Raw genomic sequence first — 26,418 nt, 5'->3', positions numbered from 1 at the left:
ACTTGATTGATGCCCCTGGAGTGTCAAAATAATGGAGCACTTACTATATAAGAGGTGGCTGAGGGGCATGTTAGGCATAGGCTGGAGTGAACTGCATAAATATTAGCTAGTAGTAAATGATGAGTCAAAGATTATTCAGGTGAATTTTCATAGCCTTTCTTCATATTCACTGCCCATGACCTCTAGGAGGGTCTTTTCCCCCCACCTTCCTTTCTGGCAGAGACAAAGACAAAATGAGAAGAGTGGAAAAGTGGAGAGAAGCAAGTAGAAAAAGAAAAGTCTTGGGAGTGGGTAGACATTTCTAGAAGGTTTTTGCCATATGAGAGTATGCAGATTGATATGTGATAAATTATCCATTTCTGGAGATGAGATAAGGATGAAGATGATGGTGATGATAGGCTTTATCATCATTTTGCAAGATGCAAGGAAAGCTTGAAACTTTAAAAAAAAATAATTAGTTAATTAAGTTTTTGGCTGCATCGGGTCTTAGTTGCGGCACACGGGATCTTTCATTGCAGCGCACGGGCTTCTCTCTAGTTGTGGTGCGTGGGCTCCAGAGCGTGTGGGCTCTGTAGCTGCGGCTCGCGGGCTTAGTTGCCCTGAGGCATGTGGGATCTTAGCTCCCTGACCAGGGATCGAACCGGCGTCCCCTGCGTTGCAAGACAGATTCTTAACCACTGGACCACCAGGGAAGTCCCAAGCTTGAAACTTTAAAAAATTACTTTTGGCATTTGGACTACACTTTTCTGAAAAAGACTCCATTGCTGATGGATCATGTATTTCCAAGATTCAGAAGAGTTCAAATTGACTACAGGACACTAGTCATTTCTACCACCAGTCAAATTAAATCTCAACAGAACAGTTCTGTAGTTTCTTTTAACCATTATTGGCCTGGGAAATCTTTTGCCTGAACTATTAGGGACATTTTAGAGAAAGCTGGATCTTGGTAAAGCATTTTAAAAATAATGAAACAGAACTAAAAACCCATTCTGGAGCCATGGGGTGGACTTATCTAAAAGAATGTTTATAAAGGGAGGTTTGTAAAGTATAACTAAATAGTTCTTCTTTGGGGTTATGATAAAATAAATCATTTAATGGGACATTAGATTTGATTATTTCTAAAGTCTCTATGATTCTATGGTTTATCATTCCCAATGTAGGCCATAGGGGCTTGATTTATATTTAGCTAATCCAAATAACTGAGTTTTTAATTCCTTGCTACTGAAATTTGGTTCTGTAAACATAGTCTACACAGAAGGAGGGAAGAGGCAGCATAATCCAGTAGAAACATGGGCAGGAGAGGAAGAAAAAGCAAACTAAAATATCTTTGTTTAAGATAATGGATCCTTCATCTAAAGAGCTTTAGAACATACTAAAGTATCACTAGCCTTAAACAAGGGCAAGGGATCGTCTCTTACACTTCCATGCTAAGGAAAATCTTGTATCAATCTGGGGACCGGCTGAAGCGGTGCTGGCCAACACTTTCCTTGGTATTGAAGACACCCCGACATGAGGATTACCTAGTGGGTTTAGGACTGAATTGGCCAAGGAGCTGAAGTCAACTCTTCCTCTTCCCTGAGGAAACACGAATATGATGATCTCTGCTCCTTGGGTCTTTCTCATTGGAGGCTGCCGAGCTGAGAGGAGACCCTCTTGGAGAAGGCTGCGAATTTTTCTAAGATGTTGGGGTAGATTTCAAAAGGTACAATTCAGTGACCAGAATGTGTGCTAAATAAGTAAACCTGTCCTTTCCCGTCCACTTTGACTATCCATGACTATGATATGTGTGGTCCAGTGGCTGAAATCATGGTGATATTTTTCAAAACTTCTAGTGTCGGGCTTCCCTGGTGGCGCAGTGGTTGAGAGTCCGCCTGCCGACGCAGGGTATGCGGGTTCGAGCCCCAGTCCAGGAGGATCCCACATACTGCAGAGCGGCTGGGCCCGTGAGCCATGGCCACTGGGCCTGCGCGTCCGGAGCCTGTGCTCTGCAACGGGAGAGGCTACGACAGTGAGAGGCCAGCATACTGCAAAAAAAAAAAAAAAAATTATAGTGTCAAAATTTTGCCTTGACAGTACATCTGTAGCTACTAATAATGCTGTTTTGGGCTGACTCAGTTGCTTTGAAATTGCACGGCTGTGTTATGAGTAAATGAGAGGCAACCAATTATCTATAAAGTAATGGCACGCACAGAGGAGGGTTTGATGAATTACAAACGAACTCTGCTGACACAGCAGGGTGTGGAGACCTGCTCCGCTCTGCCTTTCTATCAGAGTTAGGAGCGATGCTTGCGTATTTTACAAACAACACACCCCACTCAATTACAACATGGGGTGGGAGTGGGGACAGGAGGTGATAATAAACAAGCGTGAGTGGCGGCAGCAAACCCAAGTACTAAGTACCTCGAGAAAAATACTATGTTCCAGGAAGGATGCAAGTGTAGATAAGAAATGCAGATCCACTGTCATCGAATATGATTTATAACATACACTAAAAGAGCCATCGCAAAACCCCTACTCAGGAACTCAGTCCAATAGAGGGAGGCAATGCATACATTGACCTAAGCAGAAGGCAAATGCTGAATTCCTGGAACCAAACAAAGGATGGCTTCAGGAGGCAGAGGAAACCGTTTCCAGTTTGGGAATGTTTATCTCTGTGGTCCTCTGGCGGTCTTGTCATGCTGAGGATTAATCTGGGTTTATGCATAAAGAAGCTGTAGAACAAGGTTGGTTACTTACTGAGCGGTTGCTAGGTACTTCCCTACCAAGCATTCAGCAGAGAGCAGCTCTTTGCCTATTACAGTCCCGTTTCCTAGATAGGGCATCTCTGGGCATGAGACTGTACATTCTTCTCGGCAGTACGCTGGTTGTTAAGGTAGACGAATGGCAAACAGATCCAATCGGCCCAGAGACTGAGCGTGCCTGTGGGGTGTGGTACAGGGCTTCCTGCCTGGAGTCCTTCATCTAGGTAGCAGATAGCAGCCTCCCAGGGAAGCTCACTCTGGCCTCCGGCATGCTTCTCCCTGTGCCGGGGGAGAGACACGGGGTAGCACTAGCTTAGGGCTTGGAGCGGGTCTGGAGTCGGCTTGGTCAGGTTTTGGATTCTGACCTCTACTGCTGTTTTCCAAAGATGGGCATCGTTGGCCTGTTTAAGATCATTTTAGCTGATCTGCACTGAATCCCTCTGTAGGTAATTCTCCTCTTGAATAGGGCAAATGGAGAGCCTTGGTTTGGTGCCAGCCTCTCTAAGGATGACCAGCAACCTCAGTCCTGATAGCTACAGGCAAGCAACTAACTATGCAGAGCTGGAATTCATCCGCACTGTTTATCTTTCATGTTTTTTCTATGCTTAACTTCTAATAATAAGTAATACTTGTTTCTCACTGAGGCTAAGATATAAAGTTTAAGATAACCTGAAATTTTAAAGGTGAATCGGGTAAGTAGTAAGTGGTACACAAAGATGAGAAAAATCATGACAAAATGGGAATAAATGAAATTTGCACAACACACCGCACATGCCCAAGGCCATGTGACCTGGGCAGGAGTCGGCAGGTCCGGAAGTCAGTTGGTGCAAGCTCAGCCCACTGCAGCCTGGCTGTCTGTTGCTGGGGAGGCAGGTGCTGGAGGTGATGAACAGGTTGGCAAGGAAGCCCAGCAGGGGAGGCACGTCCTCGCCGAGGAGTCGGCGAGGCCAGTAGAGCGGGTGAAGAGGCTGAAGAGACGATTTGGAAGGTACAGGGGGGCTGGGATAGGGTGGCAGTGCTGGCTGGACACACGGGCTCTTCCGTGCAAAAGGTGGGTGGTGAGAGACGACGGGAAAGGCTTTCGGGGTGGAACTAGGTTCAGGTCTGAGCTCTACCACTTACTTGCCATTTACCTTAGAGTAACACTTAAATCACTGAGTGACTCTCAGTTTTGTCAGCACTTGCGAGATGGCAAAATAACAGAACCCAGGTCTTGTAAATTCTCGGTAACGTGGGCGATAGTCATCGACTCCGGGGCTGCGCCCCGCTGTATCCGCCTGTGTGTGTGCTGTGAAGCGTGCAGCTGTGCAGACCGAGCAACAGCAGAGCCTTTCAACTGGCTCTGCCCGCCACTGACTTGACTTGCTGCCGAGGGTAGACTCAGGAAAGCTTGTAGAGGCCGAGTTTATCTGAATTTCAGATAAATACTCAATAACGTTTTAAGTCTAGGTATGTCCATGTCTTGCATGACAGGCCTATTTGTTAACCAACTTCAGAAAGTTCCACGAACCCCTTAACATTGTGTAAACATTCGGTGGATAGGTGCACTTTGAAAAGGGAGGAGAGTGGGTATCCAAGATCCAGGTGGACCAGCTCCATGATCAGGTTTGCTAGATGTTTCCTTTCCCCTTTGTCTCTGAAGAGAACTATATACAGTCCCTCTCTCACACTACAGGTGGTGAGGATGCTCTTGGTGGAATCTTAGGGCCCGTGTGCAAGTCCCTCACCACCTAGTTCCTAGCTGTGTGCTCCCTCCTGTTCTTATTTGCCACCCCTGACTGCTGGGAGAAGTGAAGGTGGTTTATTTCGTCTGTAGCAAAAGACCCTTAGAGAGAGAGGTTAATGTTCGTTCATTGAGAAACGCGCAGGGTCTCTGGCAACAGCCTGTGTGAAAAGTGAAGGTAAATATCTTTCTGGCAAGACTTATGGGGCAAGTTGATTCACCTGGCAGACAGGGGAGTTAGGCCTCACGGCAAGACAGAAGCAAAAGCCGACAAAGCAAAGCGTACAGGAGACTTGGGTAAGAAGTTTACATTCTCTAAACAGTCTAGAAAACACACTGTAAGATAGAATCCTACAATTCAGCAAGCCTCAGGAAAAGCCTGGAGCTTTCTTGCCTTTCCCTGAAAGTGCCCATTACATAAGAAACCCAAAAAGAAAAAAAAAAATTCAGCCTAGAAAGTTGAGTCTGAAGAATGGTGACCCCATTTGAACAGGACATCCCCAAATGACACACTGGCTTTCAGAAGAGGAATAGAACAAGGTTTGCATTCATGCCCATAGGCCTATGTTCTTAGGTAAACTAGCTAGCTCCTAAGGGGAGGTGGAGGAGAGAAAGGGAGAGATGAGAAGGTGAACAGCAGTGCAAAAGGTTAAAAATAAAATGTCAAAGACAGCTTCTGCTACCACCACAGCTATATCCCTTCAGGCAACTGGGTGCAGAGCTGACAAGCCAGTGTGACATGGGAGAATGAAATAAGCTTTCTAGAATGCAAGGGCCTGAGCACACAGCATATGTGAACAGTAATGGAGGGGGAGGTAGTTGACACTGGGTCTTTAAAGAGGAGGTGGGGAAAGAAAGACCAAGAAATGCACCTGTATTTTAAACTCACCAAAATAGACTTACATTTCCAAATGAAAACATACTACTACAACCAATGTGTTTTCTAGCTAAAAATCATAATCACCAAGCGGTTGATACAATTTGACATAATTCAACTGCTTACCAGTATTTGTTCACTAATTGCATTTTTAATTTGTATCTGATCTCCTTCAGCTGCTTAAAACATAAACACATTCACACAAGACCAGATGAAGCAGACAATTTTAGGAAAGAAAAACAATTTAGAGAGGAGGCTCTTCATCTGGGGTCCATAATCCCTAAGGAGGTTTCTTAACAGGGGGGCCAGATAAAATTACAGGACCCAGATAAATTTGAATTTCAGAAAACGAATAATTTTTTTTTACTCAAGGTAGGCCCCAAGATTTCATGGGCACGCTATTTATTAAAACATTTCAGAAGATGCATGAGTCCCTTGACATTGTGTAAAACTTGGAAGGGAGATTGGCTATAGCTTTCTCTCAGAGTCTTAAATCTGTGATCTCCCACTAGTAAAACATCATTCATGGAAAGAGAGAATTCTCTTTGCCTGGCCTGAGCTTCCTGGCCGCCAAAGCCAAGGGGCCAGTTTACCAAATAGCAGCCAGGAGAGGAGGCCCAAGTGAAAGGAGAGCCTGCCCGGGTGTGGCTGAGCTGTTTCAGGGTTCCTTGCAGCCTGACAGGAGTCTGAGAGTTGAGCCTGAGGACAGTGGGACTCCCTGGACGCGTTCGGATGTTTTAAAGTATCGGGTTTGCCTTCCTTACAAACTATCTCTAGCTGCTCTGTGGAGGGAGATTGGCTTGCAGAGGGGCAGGAATGGAGAGGACAGTGGACAGAGGGGACGAGGGCCTGGGGTGGGCTGCAAGGAAGGGAACAGACCAGAGCGGTATGTAGAAGGTGACGGGGAGACGGGAAGAGAGACCCCGAGGTTGGACCAAGCGCCTCAAGGGTCAGGCTCCTCCCCCGCTCGGGCTTTAATGTTTGTGCAACCACCACTGTAGGAAGTGGGTGCGGCTGCTTTTCTGCATCCGCTTTATTTCTTGAGTGAGGCTCTTGCGGGGGGGTGGGGTTCTGAGCGATGATGAAGTAAACGTACAGTCTTTACCTGCGTCACTGAAAGTAGCCCCGCAGCGCCGCAGCCTCGGCTGCCATCTCCTCCTCCGATCTCCACGAGGCTGGGGAGTCCTCCTTCTCTTTGTCGTGTTTCTGGAGCTTTGGAGAAGAAAACTAGGCGCATTAATAGGCCCTTGGGATCTCCGTGAACAAGTCTTGGGGGAGCGGCCAAACAGCATTCGCAGATCAGAGGCCCGGGGTGCGTGTGTCTTTCTTTTCAGTGTATTAGTTGCCAGAATTTGAAAATGGGGAGGTTTTGTGTACAAACCCACATTTCCAGCCTCGGTAATACAATAACTAGATTAGGCTGCTACATGTGGTCCCTTCACCGCCTTGTAATTAGCTGCTGAGGTTGGGAGTGGGTGTCACAGACGGGGGACATCCTGCCATTTACCAAAACCCTCACCACTCTGGAACATTGCGCTTGGCCAGCATCACCCATTCGTTTTACTTCCCAGACGCTGAAGGCATTACGTTTGCCACCTACCCACAATCGTTCCCCAAGCTGGCCTGGGGTTTACGTCCTCTTCTCTTCGGCTTAGCCTGTTATATGAGCTCTGAGCAGTTTTGCTCAGCGAACTAAAACAGCCCGGGCTAATTTATGAGAATAATAAATAGAAGGGCCATGAGTACTGAGTAAGAAATAAAAGAGTACATGCATTAAAAGAGGCTTCAAGCAGGCAAACGGTAAAAAACAAACAAACACACACTAAATAAAAAATTAAATGAGGAAGCATCAAAAAATGAACAGTTGGTCTTAGACAAAGGAACCCTTTTAAAATCCTCTTCAGATACCCATATTTATTTAAAAAACATTTTGTATATGTCTCAGATTTACATATTGAGTGAATAAAATTTCAATTCCATCAGAGAGAGAGGCTGTTGTCAGAACTCTCTTCTTTAGAAGAGTTCAGTTTTTCCCCTTAGTCTCCTATTGCAATTTAGTTTTTATTAACTAAATTTGTTATTCCTGTGCATGGCTCTAGACACTGTAAAATGCTGAGGGTATAAGTTCTTACAGGAGGCACAATGTACTGTTTCGTGTTAAGTCATTTGAGGAGATTAAGGCAGAGTAATAGCACCAACGATAAGTAGTATTCATTGGTAATAAGTATATTATTGGTGCTATAAGTAATAGCACCAATGATAAGTATGATGTACAGGGCGGTTTCTTCTTCATGTATTATTTCCTTATGCATCATCTCATTTAATCCTTACAATAGCCCACACACAAGGCAGGCACTGCTTAACTCCTCACCAAGGAAGAAACAGTTCCGAGGAAGTTCATTCACCTATTGGAGATCGCCCAGCGGGGAGCAGTAGTGCCAGGGGTGTCCCCAGCAAATTTTGCTTTTTAGTCTATCCTGGAGGAACTGCAGTGCCACCAAAGAGTGCATAGTTCCACAGACCCTGCTCCAGCTCACCGGGTACCGTCACCCAAAAGCCAGATCCTTTGACAAAGGATCCTGCCGACTCAGGAAAAAAGCCTCACGACTAAAATAGTGGACTTCGCTATTTCAGGCCCAGCTCACTCTCACTCTAACCCAGAGACGCCCCCCGCCGCCGCCGCCTTACCCCGGCAGCTTGCAGCAGATGGAGAAATGTCCCCATTATTTCAGAGCAAACTTTGATACAGAAGGCAAAACAGTGAGGGAACAATAAATAGCCTGGCCCTCCAGCTGAGCACTATTTCTACTCGGGCGGCCTAAGTTTGAGCCTAAATGAGGTTCATTAGCATATAACCAGGACACAAATATGTTTATGAGGGTCATAGATCTTCCGCTCAGAGTCTGGCTGCCAGCATGGTGGTTTTACGTTTTGCCACATAGATTTAATTCTCCTTAGTGGAAGAAAACCACCTTAAGAAGTCATTTCCCTCCTTGCAGAAGCAGATATGACGCAATGGCTACAGGCGAGGCAAACGGGATTGCTATTTTTCTACTCAGGAACTAATTTTCATTTTGATACTAGCTTCAGGTCTGTTGTAAGTCCATCTTGTAACAATTCAATAGGATGGCAAAGAACAACGCAAAGCCCAGAATATATGGCCTTCCCACTTCTGGTACTGTCGTCGGAAGATGTTGAAATCCAGCCTTAAGAGGTCTCAGCACGCAGATCGTACCAGATGAACGCAAATAATTTAGGGCCTGCAAACGTTAATGCCTCCTTGGTTATTAGGCTCCCGTCTGCTACTGTCCTATGCCTTACAGGGGGCAATGCTGTGCCAATGCTTATAAGTTGTGTATGGAAAACAGGAAATAAGTAAAACAAAAAAGTAATTGTATTTGCAAAGCTCTGTTGTATGTGGTTTTTAAAACTTAGGATGCCTGGCTCCGCCCCAGGGATTCCGATTTAACTGGTCTGGGGGGCAGCCTAGGTGTGGGGATTCTTTTCAAACTTCTCAGGCACTTGCTCTTGAGAAGCAGTGCATTTGGGAGAAGTTTGTGTGTATAGACAGAGGCCGTACAAGTAACAGAAATAATACCTGTGCCTTTAAGCCCGTTGCCTACGACTCAATCGACAGTAATGGAGGCTTTCCTTTGCAAACCCTGCTCTGGAACTGTAAAAAGGGAGTGGTAAGAGGTGTGATTAGTGATGTGCGTGACATGCAGTAAGAGGTGCTGAGTGTTTGCTGCTGCTGCTACCATGACTATTGTTATCATTATTATTGATATTATTATTATAGGCTGGCTATACTGTCCCCTGACAGTGACCAATGACCAACCCACAGAGGTTGTTTCCAGGGGTAAAAGTGCCTTTACCATCTTCATGGTTTCCCAGTGAGCTTTATCTTTTCGACCTTAACTACTGTGTGAAAGGATTAACAGCCATGATCAGAATTCAAACCCAACCAAACTAATCTAATGAGACATTCAAGTCTGAGGAGGAAATTTAGCTCCTTCAGCCCTAAAATACCAGCAATAATTCCTACCTCTCAGAGTTGTTGTAAGAAGTGACTGAAGTATTACTGGAGGCTCCTGACGGGTAAAGGTTAAGGTCCTTAAAGTAAAAAGCATGTGGTGAAGGTCAAATGCAGTCAGAATTACTCTGGGAGCACAGATTTAGCAAATAAAAATACAGGGCACTCAGTAAATCTGTTTTACTATAGCTCATGCAGTATTTGGGACATACTTATACTAAAAAGTATTCGTTGTTTATCTGAAATTCAAATTTAACTGGACATCCAGTTAAATATCTTATCTGGCAACTCAGTCTTGGAGACCCCTTAGGAAGGGGCCATAGGAAGTGCTTGGTTTTATTTCGGTTGTTCCCAAAACCACCTAGCTGTGAATCCTGGAGAAGATGGAGGAGACTGTCCGAAGGAAGGTCAAATTCAAGGCTAGCATTTTATGCATTCTGGGGCTTATTATTATTTTTGCATGAAACGCAGAGGAAATCATTAGCACTGTTTAAAATCCACAGCTCATGTGTTCTGAGAGGCACAGGTTTTCCCATTTTAACCTCTCTGAAATCAAAGCATGTCCTACAATCAACGGTGTGTCATAATTTAATTGGCAGTGTTTTTCTTTCTTAGTAGTACTTAAAATAACAGTAGTTCTTTCAACTAGGGTGTCTGGGATTCAGTGCTGTATAGTTCTCCATCTCTTTCCTCCCTGCTGTGAGGCCACAGAAGTTAAAACATGAATATGCTCAGCACCAAGTCAGATGTAACATCTATTCCTTCCCTTCTCCGTATGCAACAGCAAGAGTTGAAACTCTTTTCAGAAGCGTGGTTCTTTGAGGAAGGCTCATGCCAAAGTTACAAAGTTTGCAGAAAGTCGAACCAAAGTCTTTATTCACATTGCACAGAGGGAAGTCTGTGATGGCTCCTCGAAGTGAATTCTATTTCTATACAGCTTTGAAAAGAGATTAAAAAAAAAACCCTGTATCTGCAGTCTTCCTGCTTTATCTGCCTGAAATGATTTGGGGGGAAGGTAGTGTTAACAGGATTTCTGATTGAAGTACTGATACGTGTCGATTTTGACACTGTGCTACTTCCTGTGCATTGAGTGTGTTCTCGCAAGGCATGTGGGGCAATGATTAATTCCCTGATGTAATGCTCAAACGGCCTTGACTATTGACATTTTTATAGCTCTGTAATGGAATACAGTAGGAGGAATGATTCGCAATAATTTAAATGTTTTTTTCAGAATTTAGAACTAACCTGTAGTAAAATGCCAAATTATCTTCAAAGAGCAGAAAAACAATTTAAAGCCACTTCTCAGAGAAGCTGGTGGCTGAATATAAACTTGGGTGGTTGTCTAAAATTCATCAATATCTTTCATTGTTTAGTTTCGTAAAACGGTATAAAGAGCGGAGAGTTTAAACCATTTCTTACAGGTTGATGGTTCTGCTCAGACAGGTGTTTATATAAAGTACTGCAAGGAAAATAATTTCAATGGGAAGTAAATCCTTCATTTTTTTAGATCTGACCCTCTGTTACTGCTTTGAATTTAGCCAACGAGCCTTTGTGGAGCACATGATATATACCCCAGGCACCGTTCTAGCTCTTATGAAAGCTATAAAGATGAAAAAGACAAAAACCTTTGCCTTCTGGGGTTTCACCACCCAACAGGGCAGACAGACAGATTCATACACACATCATTTAGTCCAAGTCAGTATGGTATAAATACTGGACTAGAAGTTCTATCGTAGTGCTCTCAAGATATCTGGGGGAGACAATAATTCTTACTGGGGTAGGGTCTGCAGTTGACTTTAAAAAATCAGGATTTGCACTGGCTTCAAAGATGGTGATGGGATTTTAAGGACAGGGTTGTTCTGGGCAATGGGGCCAGCTTCAGCAAACACATGAGGTATCTGCCAGCTCTCCTGTAACCTGTGCCCATTGCCAGCTGCACCCTCCTCTGGTACTACTCTTTCTTTCGTGACGAATGCTGCCCTGGCATCCTAGCCATGCCTGCCCATCTATCAGAGTTGTTGGGAGAGCTGAAACTTAGTTGCCGTTTTGAGAAGCTTTAACATTCCATTGCTTAAAGAAGGGACCCACACCCCAGTGGCCCAAAAGATGGCCTCCAGTTCTACAGTTCAAAACTGCAAAAAGTTTTGAACCCTATTGAGAAAGATATCCCCTTCCCAATCACCTTTCAGTCGTCTGAGTAATCAAAAACAAAGTCTCCGTCGGTATGAGCTTGTCCTGAACATGGTACCAGTGTGACCTCTAACAGAATGAGAGGTGCCATCCAGACTCTAGCTAGAATATAAGACTGTTTTATTTAGATCTTATGTATTTGAGGCTTATCTCCCATTTATGATGCCATCTCAGGTTTCCTTTCAAAGTAAATCTAAGTTAAAAATAAGAGTCAAGTTAGAAAATATATTAAGTAAAAATGTGGGAGACATGGCATTCACCTTGGGAGATGGTCCAGAGGTGGGAATTGGAGCAGAGATGGGGGAAGTGACTGCAAACGTGAAGCTTGGGCTTTTAGAACACGCGACAGCCATGTGGGTATGGTGGTTTTTATTGAGTTGAACAGTAGAAGGCTCCAGAATTTTTTTTTTTTTTTTTTTTTAACGACAGATGCTTAGAAGTCAAAATAATTTCATATGATAAGAGCTCTGAAGAGAATCAGAGCAGCGTGATGTGCAGGGATGGTGGAACTTTGGGGGAGGGTGTGTCTGGAGCAAGTCCTCATGAAGAGGTGCCATTTCAGCTGCGACATGAACAATGATTAATTAGAGGTCCATGAAGCAAAGGGCCAGGAGGACAGCAAGTGGACAGCGACCTGGAGGGAAAAGGAAGCTTGGCATCTGAGTAACTGGCTGGAAGAGTAAGTGCGAGAGATAGCAGGTCCCTTACAGCTGGTGGGGATGGCCTAGAAGGTTTGGATTTTTTCTTTGGTGCAGTGGGAAGATATTAAAGGGTTAGAAGCAGGGAAGTAAAAGGAGTAGAATAACTTTTCATAGAGAATAGCCCGGCTGGGGAATTAGAGGGAGACAAGCTAGCGCAGCAGCCAGGATGGAGTGGGGCTCAGGTACCCACGGTCAGGGTGGCGGTAGGTTAGTGCAGTGTGTGCAGTTAGTGAGAAGGCTTGGCCCCTCCCTGTACATGGACCTCTGCCTCTGATGCCTCCTCCTGGCTCCCCTGCTCAGGGCTGCTCTGAACCAGTGTGAAAGATCGCTCCGTTTCTGCTCAATACGTGCAGAACACTTCCCTAAGAACCCTTTCTGGACCTTTTAGATTGGCACTGAGTTATATTTCATGATCTTGATGCTGTCTCACTTTCTCTGTCTCTCTCATACACATACAGCCAGCATCCTTTGAGCACATATGTTGTCCCCAAACACTGAAAGTCCTTTCTCTACGTACTGGTTATTGAGCAGATTATCACCACTTTGGGCTTTCTTGGTGTCCTAATGAATCACCTCTTACTTTCACTTGAGGCAAAAAACACACACACACACACACAAAACAAACGACTTGTGTCATCAACCTCTTGCTGCCACTTCTGCTTCTTTAGAACCCTGAGATTCTTCAGATATTTCTTTGGGCAAAACTATGTTCATTTCCTCCCTTCTTTCTCTCCATGGGAGGGATCCTGTGAGCTGAAACTCTGGACTAACCACTAGCTTACTGCAACCAAATTACCTGCAGCTCCCTCTGTTCACTGTTGAGTTTCCATAGCCCAGTTCTTTGGCCTTTATGGAGAGAAATTCTGGTAATTGATGGAGCATTCATCATTTGATTAGTTGCCAAAGCTTTGACTTGAGCCTAACTTGCTTGAGTAGAAGCAAAAGTTTTTATAGTGCTGCCAATGGGGCCAAAATGCTGCAATAAACTATTATATAAATTAATGACATCCTACCTTCAAGGAGTGTAGAGGGTTGATGTTTAAGAATTTGTAACCCCCAAAAGTATTTGCCAAGCCACTGTACTATAACAGAACCCAATTGCTTATCCAATTATCCATTAAAGTATCACATTGTCGGGCTTCCCTGGTGGCGCAGTGGTTGGGAGTCCGCCTGCCGATGCAGGGGACACGGGTTTGTGCCCCAGTCCGGGAGGATCCCAGGTGCCGCAGAGCGGCTGGGCCCGTGAGCCATGGCCGCTGAGCCTGCGCGTCCGGAGCCTGTGCTCCGCAATGGTAGAGGCCACAACAGTGAGAGGCCTGCGTACCACAAAAAAAAAAAAAAAAAAAGTATCACATTGTCAAGCCGATTGCCAAAGCGGCTAATGAGGCTGCCAGCGTCACAATTTGGATGAGATACTACTCAACTGACTAAACTGTGAATGGTCTTCAGAGCATCCCATACACCCTAACAACCTGTACAAACCCAGGTGAACAATTCTGGTTTGCTGGGGTGCACACCTGCCATCAGAAAATCGCTTTAATGGGTGGGACATTAAAGTTTGCAGTTTTCCATCAGAAGCTTGTTAGGAGCAGTTCAGCAAAAAGCAATTGTGGCTTCTGGCCCTATGCAGAGTCGATTTTAATTAAAACATCAAAGGGGGTCACTTCCGGTCAGGGGAGCGAGCCATGAAGCTAACCTGAAATGTGCATCTGAGAAGGGAGGCCCACCTGGATCTGCCCTGCTGCAGGCCACCATCTAGAACTTCCTGACAACGTGACATCAGGGCAGTTGAGGAACAGGACTCGGCAATGGGGCTGTGATGGAGCATTGGGAGTTGATATAGGAGTCGCTATATTTGAGAATCATCGGCATAGACAGAGTAAAGGGCAAACTCGGCTGATTCTTAGGGCACCCCACTGCTAAAATTTTCCTCATAGCTTACTATAGTGAGCTTCATGTTCATAAGGGATGAGCCCGATCCTGCCTAATAGTGGGGCTTAGCACTTCAGCTGACAATCCCGTTTACAGCGGTAACCTGGCTGCGAGGGTTCGGTAGACAAATCAATCGCACTCACCCAGGAGTTCTTTGCTCTTCCAATTATTAAAAAAAAAAAAAAAATCCCCCCCAAAAAGCACTCAACAATAGCTGATTTGGTAACAAGCCTCCTGTCTAGTTCCCATGTTTATGGTAGAAATCACCAAATCACAGTAACATCCATCTTTGTATCCTGACTGCTTGCTGTGTCTGACACCCAGGAGTAGCTTTTCAAGAAACATTTGTCAAAATAGGTCTCTAAGTTACAGCTTCCCTCCCAACCTACTGGCTGTGCAAGTTCATCATCCCCATTTTCCAGATGAATCATCCAAGTCTCTTAGGAATGTAAGTCAGGAGAACATCGCATGGCTAATTAGGAACAATCCTTGGTTCGGATGAGAAATACAGTTTGCTGGCTCCTAGTGCACTCACTCAGGGATCCACTCTGTAAATTTTCCTTTGGTTAACATTTTTGAAAACATGGGTACTAAAGCAGTCCAGAAAAGAAAACCAAAGTTGCAAACAGAGATCAGCCTCTGAGCTGGGGTGCCTCCTGTGCGGGGGTGGCGGCGGAGGGGGGCCGTCGTCTCCCAGGGCAGTTTTCAGTAAATAATTGCTGGTCACTGACGCCTCGCCCCAGGCTCCACCCTATCTGAGTTTTCCTGGTTTTTCCATGGGTAGGAAATTAGTGAGGTCACGGGGACTAGAGATTTCTACCAGTTTGATTTCCTCAGGCCTCCTGTTTCTAAAAACATGCTCACCGAGAAATGAAATGAAGCGCCCTTGGAAAGGAAGGTTTGTGACGGAGCAAACTTCAGAGAAGGAAGCATTTATTCAAAAAGCAATTTCCTCAGCGAGTCATGCTCTGTAAGCCTTTTTTCCCTCCATGTTTAGGATACTGGTGTTTGAACAAGAGTGTTCTCCTCCTTTCTCCCTAGAGTGATGTCAGCCTGTGGTACTCAGAATGAGGAAAGGGAAAAGGCAAAGGGCCGATTTCAGGTTTCGTTTGAATCTCCTGAACTTTTAATTTTCTATTTGCTCCTCTTACAGTATGGCTTGTTTTTTTCAAACGCACCTTACAGAAACTTTAGAAGCATGGTCCAGGCGAGACAGCCTATCCCCGAAGACGGTGCTAAGACAGTACACCACCCAAAAAGTCACCGCCATAGACATGGCCTCAGAATCCTGCTTAACACATGTTCCAGGCAGCTACAACTGGGCCTCAAAATAAAACCCATTTGGAGAAGCTGAACTAGGTTAGGGGCTTGCAAATATGGGTCCCCCAAACACTGGAAACTCGTTTGCCTGCAGAACTCATTCGGTTAATCAACAAATAGTAAGCTGTCTTCCATGTGCTGGCACAGTGCATTGCACCGTGCAGTGGTAAGCAGGCTGGGCAAGGCTGAGTGTACTCAGGAGGCTTACATTCGAGGAGAGAAGGCAGGCAATTAGCAAGGAATCAAATCTATTAGAACCGTAAGAGAGTATGATAAAGAGAACTATCAGTACATTAGATGGTATGATCAGGGAAGACTGCTCGGAGGAGGTGACAGTTAAGGCTACGGGCGATCAGCAAGTGCTGGAAGAGGAGGAGGACTGGATGATTCACTGGTCGCATCACCTTTGTTCAGCACCCATTTTTTCTAGGCTCAGAAGAATAGCAATCGGGTGAAGACACAGGGAGTCCAGACTTGGCGAGGTGAAGGAGGGGAGGCCAGTCTGGCCTTTGAACATGGGCAGCGCCGCTCCCTGGCTTGAGTTTTGCTTACTGGGTCTCTCTCTCACCTTAACATCAGGTCTTGCTAACGGGAAGCTTTCCACAGGAAAGCGGATGAGCAGCAAGTTATTTGCACAAGTAGTGACCACCATGGAGCAGCGAGGATGCTGGCTGACCTCGGAAACTTCTCTCCGGATGTCCAGCATATGTTTGGCAGAGCTGAAAGAGCTCCCCGAGCACCAGCCAGCCAGGTGCCTGGCACCAGGACCACATGTGGGCAGATGAGAAATGACTAACAGGAAACCTATATTCCAGGGGTGCTCACCACCCCGCTGGATTGGTCATGCTTCCTTCTGTATACAAGATGATCGTTTGGCCTCTGGTTACAAAACTGCACCCTCTGAAGCTGCTGTGCACCCCTTGGAAGTAACCTACCCTCCGTGACTTGCCAACCCATTCATTTCTGATGGAACTCTTCCAATGCCCTTCAAAGAACCTGGCCGGTGTACACTGCACAAACAAATTTGGAGCCAGCCTTTCCCCAACGCCTCTCTCTATTTCATTTAAAAACCTTCTTTAATGAAGACATAAAGCGTTGGATGCGGCTGGAATGCTAAGCTTACCAGGCATGACAACAGATCTCTGTCACAGAGGATTTCAAATGCCTTTAAAAACAAAAGAACAAAAAAACCCCAGAATACTCAAAAGGAACTGAGATTTCCTTGTTAATGGGCTCAGTTGTTCATTTTATATACCCTATAAGTGACCATAATCCAGAAATCAGCGCAGACAATGGAGATATAAGGCGACTGCAAACACACACACAGCTTTGCCTGAGTGAAAAGTTAAAATGCAATACCGGGCTCATGACTTTTTTGAAGCATCAGGCTAGAAAAAAGATACCCTCACCTTTTTCAGCTTCCTACTGTGCAGCTCTCAATTATTTATTACTAAGATGATCAAAAGGCACTATACACACACACACACACACACACACACACACACACACACACACAAATACAAAAATCCCAGGGTTGGCTCTCATATATATATGGCTTGATTTTAAAATATTAGTATCTTTGATAGTCCCATTAAAGGTGAAAATATTATTATTGGGAGTTATAACTTCATGTATGAAAAACCCATACAAAACTTTTGAGAGTCCTAATCTTTTAATTAATCTCACCTCAGTGCAGCTCAAGGGTTTAAAGGAATCTGGTTGGTTGGTTTTAAAAGATAAAAGATCAGAATGCTTTAAAATAGCTTTTTGTAATTTCAGGTATCTATTTAAAGGTCCAGCAACGAATATTCAAAAAAACAGCTTGGTTCTAGAATCAGCATTTAAAACACATATTTAAAGTTCTCTGGTCCAAACATCATGTGACATCTGTATCCCTTCTGCCATATTGCTGCCAAGGGGCACACTCATGCCCTGCCTCGAATGTTCCAGGGCTGAATATCCTATTGCTCCTCAGGCAGTCGGACCCTAGTTGGCAAGCTGTGCTAGGAGACCATCCTTCCTCACTCACCCTGCGTCTAAATCTCCCTTCCCCCAACTTCTACACGTAAGCCCTACCTTCAGCTCTTAGAGTCACACCACACAAGATCAAGTTAATGTAAAGATATTGCTTTCGAGTACTGATGAGTTTGAGCTGTACCTAAATCTGGCAACACTGCGGGCTAGAGAGGACGTAAACCCTCAGGCGTGCTCTGGCATTGCCTGTGAGAGAATATATTGAAAAAAACCTCTTTGGGAAACAGTTTGGCACTATCTCCTAAAGCTGACACTCACAGTACCCTAAAACCCAGCAGTACTACACCCAGGTATGTACCCGAGAGAAATTCTTGCCCACATACATGACAATCTTCAAAGTAGCTCTGATTCAAACAGCAAAAGCCTGGACATGGCCACTTATTCAGAAAGTAGATGAATAAAATGTGATATATTCATATGATGGAATATTACACAGTGATCGAAATGATTGTTTGATAGAGACAACTAGCCCATATGGACTAATCTCAATAACAAACATACTCTTAAGGAAAAAAAAAAAATTCCCAAAAGAGAATATGCAGCATGATACTTTTTTATAAAGTTGAAAAGTATATATTTTTCAGTTGTTTTTTAGGAATGCACAGAGATGCCTAAAACTAGGTAAAAAGGAGTCAAGGAGTGGGGACTGTGGGATTCAGGGTGATGGACAACTCAGTATGGGGGAGAGTGGGGAAAAGATGGGGTGTAGTCTTATCACATGGTTAGATATAGGGTGTGGTACATGCATACAATGGAATATCAGCCGTAGAAAAGAACAGAATAATGCCATGTGTAGCAACATGGGTGGACCTAGAGATTGTCATACTGAGTGAAGTCAGTCAGAGAAAGACCAATATCATACGATACCGCTTGTATGTGGAATCTAAAAAAAGGGTACAAATGAACTTATCTACAAAACAAATAGTTACAGATGTAGAGAACAAACTTATGGTTACCAGGGGATAAGGGGGGTGAGAGGGGTAAATTGGGAGATCGGGATTGACAGATACACACTACTGTATATAAAAGAGATAACCAATAAGGACCTACGGTACAGCACAGGGAACTCTACTCAGTACTCCGTAATGGCCTATATGGGAAAAGAATCTAAAAAAGAGTGGATATATGTCTATAACTGATTCACTCTGCTGTACAGCAGAAACTAACACAACATTGTAAATCAACTCTACTCCAATAAAATTTTTTAAAAAAGGAAAAAAATATCTTAGCTTTTGTTTTGAGTGATGCGTGTGAAGATACGCATTAGCCATTAAAATATAACTCCTTAAATAACTATATGAAAGCAGGCCGTGAGTGAAAGCAGACAAAGATGACCATCCTCAGGCAACACTTAGACTTACACCACAGGATGACTATAATTTCCCTCACTATGGAAATCCAGCTTCCATTCTGAGACCCTCCATAAGAATTACAACATGGTAGCACTTGCCATGTAAAAGCACCGAAGTTATTAATTGGATTCCAGATGTCTAAAATTGATGTATCCCTTCACTGAATCCCCCCTGACCCCAGGATCTATTTTGGATATAACACTCCACACAGGATGCTGTTCTTAATTAATTAAGAGCTTTACGTCTGCGAGATAGTCATCCAAACACTCTCCCCTCCATAGATTTGCTCTTATGTCCTATCTCCAAAGCAAAAGTAATACTTGCCTGGATTTTAATAAACATGTCTGCAGTAGTAATATAAATTTCACATGCTTTCTACGTTTCATAATCTCTCTTAGTGCTTTTCTTTATGCCGATTGCCACGCCAAGACTGTATTTTTGGGGCTTTGAAGCAGCTCTGTCTCCATTTCTGGTGCCCACCTTAGGGGGCAACAAACAGTATGCTGATGGCTGTTTCGGTAGAAAGCACAGACATGATGTTGAAAAAGCCATTTAATATCCAAGCTACTTTATTCCTCTCCGTCTTTAATTTTTGACTTTGACTCCAACTCATTGACATTAGACGGAAGCATAGTTAGCCAAGATTATCAGTCCAAGATCTGCGAGTGTTCCTAACTGGTTATTCAGATGGTGTCTACCAGATGCCAAAATTAAAAAGTTAAAAAATCAAGCAAACTAATGTTTTGGCACCCAAGAGGCGAAACAACCTGCTGAGGGACTAGTTCTTTCACTTTGCAAATGGTTATTCGAGCCTTGGGTGGACAGGCAACTCAATCTACTTATAAAAGGAGTCAGATTTGGGACTTAATTCTTCAGCCAAAAGGCAGCTGAATCAGGAGGAACGAACACGGCTCTATGGGAAAGGAACCCCTGTCCATGGCCGAAGGAGAGATACTCTTGGTCCAACACCAGGGACCCTGCTGCTCTAGGGAAGTGGAAAACATCAAAGGATGGGAGCCCAAGAATCAAGATGGCATAATTTTGTTGTTGTTCTACTACTTTTTTTTTTTTTTTTTAATTGATGGAACTCTAGTGAGTGCTCGCTAAGCGCCAGGTACAGAGATGATCTCACTTAATCCTTTTAACGGCACCTACCTCACGGTGCTGCCATCTCCATTTTCAGATGAGGAAATTAAGGCTCAGAGATGTGATCTTACAGCTCATGGGTTGTGGGACTTCAGGGCCTGCTCCCTCAACCTGCATTCCCTCTCTCATAAAGCAGTGCTGAACATTTGCTAAGCAATAGGGATTAGGTTGAAGTATCTCCATCAAAGCACTTTTGTGAATGGAATCTCCTTGGATCAACTTTGGGGTAGGTAGAGGCACAGTGTCATTGCCCCCGTTTTGCAGAGAAGGAAACAAAGCTCGAGAGAGATTAAGTGAATTGCTTGAGTCTTCTGCAGTCTTGGACTGAAAGCCTCAACATGTTTCTCTACTAAAAACGACCTTCGATTAATAAATAACAGCGTGGCCTGCCTCTAGTTTCTGAATTGGCACATCACAACTGAAGAAGCATGCATTGGCGGATCTCTTATTAAAAAACAGAAATTAAATTATAGGCGATGGGTCAGGGCACTTTCAGCTCAGTCTTTTAACCCTTGCCATCTGTGCTCGGTCCTGAGTTACTGGTCCTTGACCCGGCTTTCTTGGAATGATAGGCCCTCATTTACCATTGCACCCTCATCTCTCAACCCTTCACACTGTTTCCATCCTATGTGAGTAGGAGTGGTTCTTTCACCAACCTGCCGCCTCTTTCACCACCAGCCCTTTGCACAGACTAGTCTCTGCATGGAATACATTTCTTCTCCAGTTCCACCAAGGCTAGACTAGGTGGTCCTTCAAAAAGGTTCTATTTCAGGGCATTTATTGTGTTGTAAGTATCTTCCCCACTAAATTACAGGCAAAGCCACTTCTATGAGCAATATTCAGTCTTTCCTTAACGTTCAAAACACTAATGCCACATGGTTCAATCTAGTACCTTAGCAATGACCTGACAAAACTAGAGCTAGGCACATAGTCGTTCACTAAATACTTCTGGCCCAAATAAGCCAACCATAACAGATATTTAGAAGGGTGACACAGTTATAACCATCCCCAGTCCTCAAAGAAAGGTTTGATTATGTTCTCTAAACCAAACATTATAATACTAATGCAGGAACGGAGATGTACGCTGTAAACGAGGATACAGAACAAAATTGGATTTCTTTGTAGCCCTCATCAGTCTGAAATTTATCCGTTTTTACTTGATCACATTTCTATGGCGTAGACAGCCAAACCTTGGGTGTCCCTAGTCTTTGCCCGTGGATCCCTAATGGCATCTCCCCTCTTCCAAGGACAAGCGGAGAGAAAACTGCACAACAAGCAAAAGGACAAATGAAAGATATCTTTGTGCCCACTGAGAGGTCAGCATTCCACCCTTATTTGTGATCCATAATTAGTGACAATTGCGTTTTCTCAGAGTCTGGAAAGAAAAAAAAAAAAACCCAAGGCAGCTGACCTCAGTTGCCCCACAGCTAATCATCCTTTGAAGGAGACGCTTGAGGGCAAATGGAAACAGCAGGGTGGTGCCCAGGCTGTGGTGCGGAGTATGCTTCGGGTGGTCCATGAGCACCGATGGCCAAATCCTCTTCCTGAGCTGGCCTGGTCCTGACACTCTCCCATCTTGTATTCGGTGAGGTGGGCATCAGCAGGCCACCCTGCAGAAGACTTGGCATGATGCCCACCCGTCTCTACGAAGTTCCTTCTCATTGTGGGCACTCTTCTACGAGGATCCCTAATTGTATATGTGCACAGGCTGCGTCAAATGCAGTCTTCTTTGCCTCTGCTCACAGCGTATTACATTTTTAATCAGTATATATAATTACTTACCACAAGCTGCCAGGCCAGATTTTCTAAGCATTAGTCTAATTAACTTAAGCTTGGTAATTATGTTGCAGATACCACAGCAGTACACACAGAATTTGCAGATTATGCCACCAGCTTATTTGATTCCAATAACATGTCTTCTCAGAAGGTGGGTTAGTTAGTTTTTTTGTTGTTGTTTTTTTTTTTTTTGCGGTATGCGGGCCTCTCACTGTTGTGGCCTCTCCCGCTGCGGAGCAGAGGCTCCGGACGCGCAGGCTCAGCGGCCATGGCTCACGGGCCCAGCCGCTCTGCGGCACGTGGGATCCTCCCGGACCGGGGCACGAACCCGCGTCCCCTGCATCGGCAGGCGGACTCGCAACCACTGCGCCACCAGGGAAGCTCAGTGGGTTAGTTTTGATTTTTATTTTTTAATGGCCATCTGACAATTACTTAGGTTTCAAAGTTTTCCCTTAAAAATAAAATCAGTCTATTTAAGACAGCTTCTCAAATTATTAACATAGACTTGACTGAAATAATAGATTTCTGTGTATTTGTACACACAAAAATCGTTTTTTTACTAACATAAGCTCAAGCTGAGGAAGTATTAAAATATAAATAATTCTGATGGTCGAATAACAGAACTTGCCATGTTTCAACTGGTCTGTGCTTTGCCTTTTCCATTTACACTTGTCTTGATGAAAAATAAGGGGAAAAAATAAAAAAGCAAAAGAAACAGAAAACCTCCAAGACTTACAGGCAAGAAAGGTCAGCTTCTGGTTGAATTAGGGCATGATAAACCCGCATAAGGATAATAACCAACGTACAGAGGGTTTGCTATGTGCCAGGCACTGTGTTAAGCCCTTTCTGTGGATTGTCTCATCAATTCATCCTAACAGCCCTGTGTAGTAGGTAGGTATATGTTATGGGTTGAATTGCATCCTCCGAAAGATATGTTGAATCCCAAACCCCCAGGACCTCAGAATGCAAGCTTGTTTGGAAATAGGGTCTTTACAGAGGTAATCAGTTTCAAAGAAGGTCATTCATTACAGTGGGCCCTGATCCAGTAAGACTGATGTCCTTTCACAAAGGGGAAATGTGGACACAGAGACAGCCACGCACACAGGGAGGATGCCACGTGAAGATGAAGGCAGAGATCAGGGAGATGCTCAACAGGCTAAGGAATGCCAGAGGCGGCCAGCAGAGCACCACGAGCTAAGAGAGACGCCTCAGAAGGAACCAAACCTGCTGACACTGTGATCTCAGACTTCTAGCCTCCGGAACTGCAAGACAACAGAATCCTGTCGTTTAAGCCACAGAGTGTGTGGTACTTTGTTACAGCAGCCCTAGCACATGAATACAGTATGCGTACTCACACTCCTCACTGTGCAGGGGCCGAGGCTCAGAGGAGCTGTGTGATGTGTCCAAGGCCACACAGCTGTCACAGGCAAGGACGGAGTCCTCAACCGGCCTTTTCCGACTCCCAAGCTCGTGCCCTTGGCCTCCGCCACTGCTCTGCCACACTGCCTCGACCTAGGAGGGTGGAGAGAATCCATGCAACAAACCCCAGAAATGGCTGGCATGCTGTGATCATTTCAATGCTTCTAAATTAAGCGTAAGACTGAGGGAGTGGCTGCTTCCAAGTTTATATGCAGCTTCTTTTATGTAAAACAGAAAATGACTGCTGGAAATACCTGCTTCCTTGTTTCCCATGGGCAACAAAACAGAGTTTACCTTTTCTTAGAGTGAGAGCAGCGGTGATATTTTGTTCTCTTCCCACCTCTAACATGAGAGGATAATGGGCCAAAATATCACTTGCCAACTATGAAAGGCATAAGGGGAAACAAGTAAAATAGCTCAACCCAGTGAATAGCATGTGAGAGGGAAGGACAGATAGGCTTTCCCGAGATGTAATAACAGATGGAAAGAGCGAGAGAGAGAGAACAAGTCTGCTTCATAGAGGCCACAGACGTGGAGTAATTCTCGGGAAGAGATGCAACCTTGGTTCGGGAAGGAAAGCATAGGAATAAGAAGAAGAAGAACAAAAGACAATTCCTCGAGAATGTCTTTTGGAATGAATCTGATGGAAAGCTTGACGCCAGACAGAGGAAGCAAGCTCACATCCACTGAGGGCCTATTATACAGCTGGTGTACGTATGACAGTAAAAGCATCCAATCCCTCCACTCCCGGAGAATCTTGTGAAGTAGAAGCTATCACCTCCCCGCCACATCCCACTTGACAGGAAATAGGGGCTCTGAGCAGTGAAACAATTAGCTCGGGGCGGAGGTCTCCCTGGCGCAGCAAATCACTGGCAATGCCTACGCAGAAGAACAATGCAAAGGGGTCATCCTGGGGACACTCTGGAAGAGTCTTGAGAAGAATTGCCTTCCTCCTTCTAGACCAGTCCCGACCAGTCCCGTTGATTTCTCTCTTAGTATGTGTACAAGCTCACATGTAAGACTACGGGCTATTCATTATGGAGACTTTTCACCAATTACAAATTACATCTAAGTTCCTCTAGAAGAGGAGTTCTTATTTTTAGGCATGTCAGCACCTTGGAGAATCTGATCAAAGCCAGGACTCCTTTCCCTAGAAAAATGTGTACACACAAACACACTCACTTTACATGAAACTTCCCTGGGGGATCCATGGCTCACAGCTTTTAAACCCACAGAGGATACCTATGTCCCCAAGTAGCCCTGCAATGTCGTGGCACCACTAAGACACACTCTGTGCCACTGGACACCTTGATCGGGGAAGGTCCCTCCTCAGTCACGGCCTTGTATTTCTGGGTTACCACCTCTGTCTCTCGGAGCCCTACCGTGCTTTGTTCAGCTCTATTCCCCTCGCATTCAGCACTGAATCTGCAGTCAGAAGACCTTGACTTGGGATCTAGCCCCCTCTGGGCCATGCTGCTGCCTACTCCTTGAATCTGTTTCACCACCTACACTATTAAATGGCGATCAGACCATGGCTGGCCCTGCTTTTTCCCAAGGCTTCTGGAAGGAACATGTGCAACAGTACAAGTGAAAGCAATTTCTAAGAGAGCAGTGAGCACCTGCTGTATGCAGGCACTGTTTTACACACTTTACATATATTAGTTTCTCAATCTTCACAGCTACCCTCCAAGGGTGGCACTTCTTGTACTAGGAAGCTGGGCCCAGAGAGACCTGGGAACTGGTGCAAGCAGGCACAGGGCTGGGATGTAAACGGAGGCAGCAACGCCAGCATCAGCCTTCTTGACCGCTGTCTCTCTCCAGACCAGGCAATGCCATGCAGATGCCTGAAACTGTTAGAACAAGAAGGGAAAAGGACCCCGCAGGCCCTTTATTCACGTAGCGGAGCTTGGGCAGGGGAAGCTGGGGAGGGAAAGGGCTCTATGGTCAGACCGCCAGAAAACCTCAGTATTATAACTGCAACCTGCTTATGCCTCAAACCACAGTTAACCACCCCGAGCTCCTTGGTAGAGCCAGTCTGGCCTTTGATGTAGCCCTGGGGGGCCACCCAGAAAACAATTCAGCACCCCCAGAAAGTGTGTGATGAGGAAAATCTGGGCAACTGTGGGAGCAGAGGACGGGGGTGAGTAATCTAGTCTGTGTGTGAGGGGTCAAAAAGCTGTACATCTTCCCAGGCTTTACATTATAACAAAACCCCAAGATACCAGACTGAGCTCAATGCTAAGTGTCTGCAGCTTCACCTCACTTAAGACATTTCGAATTCTGCTTCGGGCACTTTTCCCCACTATTCTTCTCTTAGCCAGCTCCTCCTCTTCCTTTGGGTTTCGATTTGAGTCTAACCCCTTTAAAGAGCCTTCCTGACACACCCTATGTTGCATGCAGAGGTTGGCCTTCGGCAACCTTGGACTCCAAGTGTGAACCACAGACCAGCACAGTCTGGGGGCTTGTTAGACATGCAGACTCTTTGACTCCGGCCCGGGTCAGTGTTAAGTAATATAAAGCTGCCTCGTCCAGCTCCAGTAGCCACTAGCCCCAGATGGCTATTGAGCATTTGAAACAGGGCTAGTCTGAGCTAAGATGCACTATCAGTATAAAATGCACACCAGATTTAGAAGACAGGGCAAAAAAAGAATGTGAAATATCCTGGTAATCATTTTTATAATGATTATCTATTGAAATGATAATAGTTTTGGTATTTTGTGTTCAATAAAAATATTATTAAAACTCACATTGTATCTACATCGGGCAGGGCTGCTTTAAAATGTGAGAAGCGCTCGTTTAGGATAGTGATCAGAAACCAGTGTTGGCGAACTACAGCCTGTGGGTCCAATCTGGCCCAGTACCAGTTTTGGTAACTAAACTTTCACTGGAACACGGTCACGCTCCCTCACTGCATACTGTCTGTGATTACCTTCGTGCTACAAGAGCAGGATTAAGTAGGTGCAACAGAAACTGAATGGCCTGCAGAGCCTAAAATATTGACCAGCTGGCCCTTCACAGGAAGATTTTGCTGACCCCTAGTCAGCAGCATGGGTTCCACAGGTGGACGCCCGGCTCCAAATCCTGTCTCCACCACCTTCTAGTACGTGAACTTGGGCAAGAGACTTCATGTCTATTTCTCAACTTCTGTATCTGAGAACAGGCATAAGAGAACCT

At 44.9% G+C, this 26,418-nt stretch overlaps 1 protein-coding gene across 17 annotated transcripts in view; it reads right to left on the bottom strand.

The window, feature by feature from the left end:
* Positions 1-26,418, bottom strand: part of FHIT (fragile histidine triad diadenosine triphosphatase) — a 1,470,752-nt gene that overhangs the window by 16,902 nt on the left and 1,427,432 nt on the right. For all 17 annotated transcript variants that reach the window (XM_067043100.1, XM_067043103.1, XM_059078075.2 and 14 more), the window contains one exon: positions 6,447-6,553. In XM_067043100.1, the coding sequence (XP_066899201.1) occupies positions 6,452-6,553 (102 nt within the window). In that variant the 3' untranslated portion in view covers positions 6,447-6,451. The remainder of the gene's footprint in view (positions 1-6,446; positions 6,554-26,418) is intronic.

This window comes from Kogia breviceps, chromosome 10, assembly GCF_026419965.1.
Source record: "Kogia breviceps isolate mKogBre1 chromosome 10, mKogBre1 haplotype 1, whole genome shotgun sequence".
NCBI lineage: Eukaryota > Metazoa > Chordata > Mammalia > Artiodactyla > Physeteridae > Kogia > Kogia breviceps.
The sequence above is the reverse complement of the archived record's forward strand: the minus strand, read 5'-3'. Positions and strand labels throughout refer to the sequence as shown.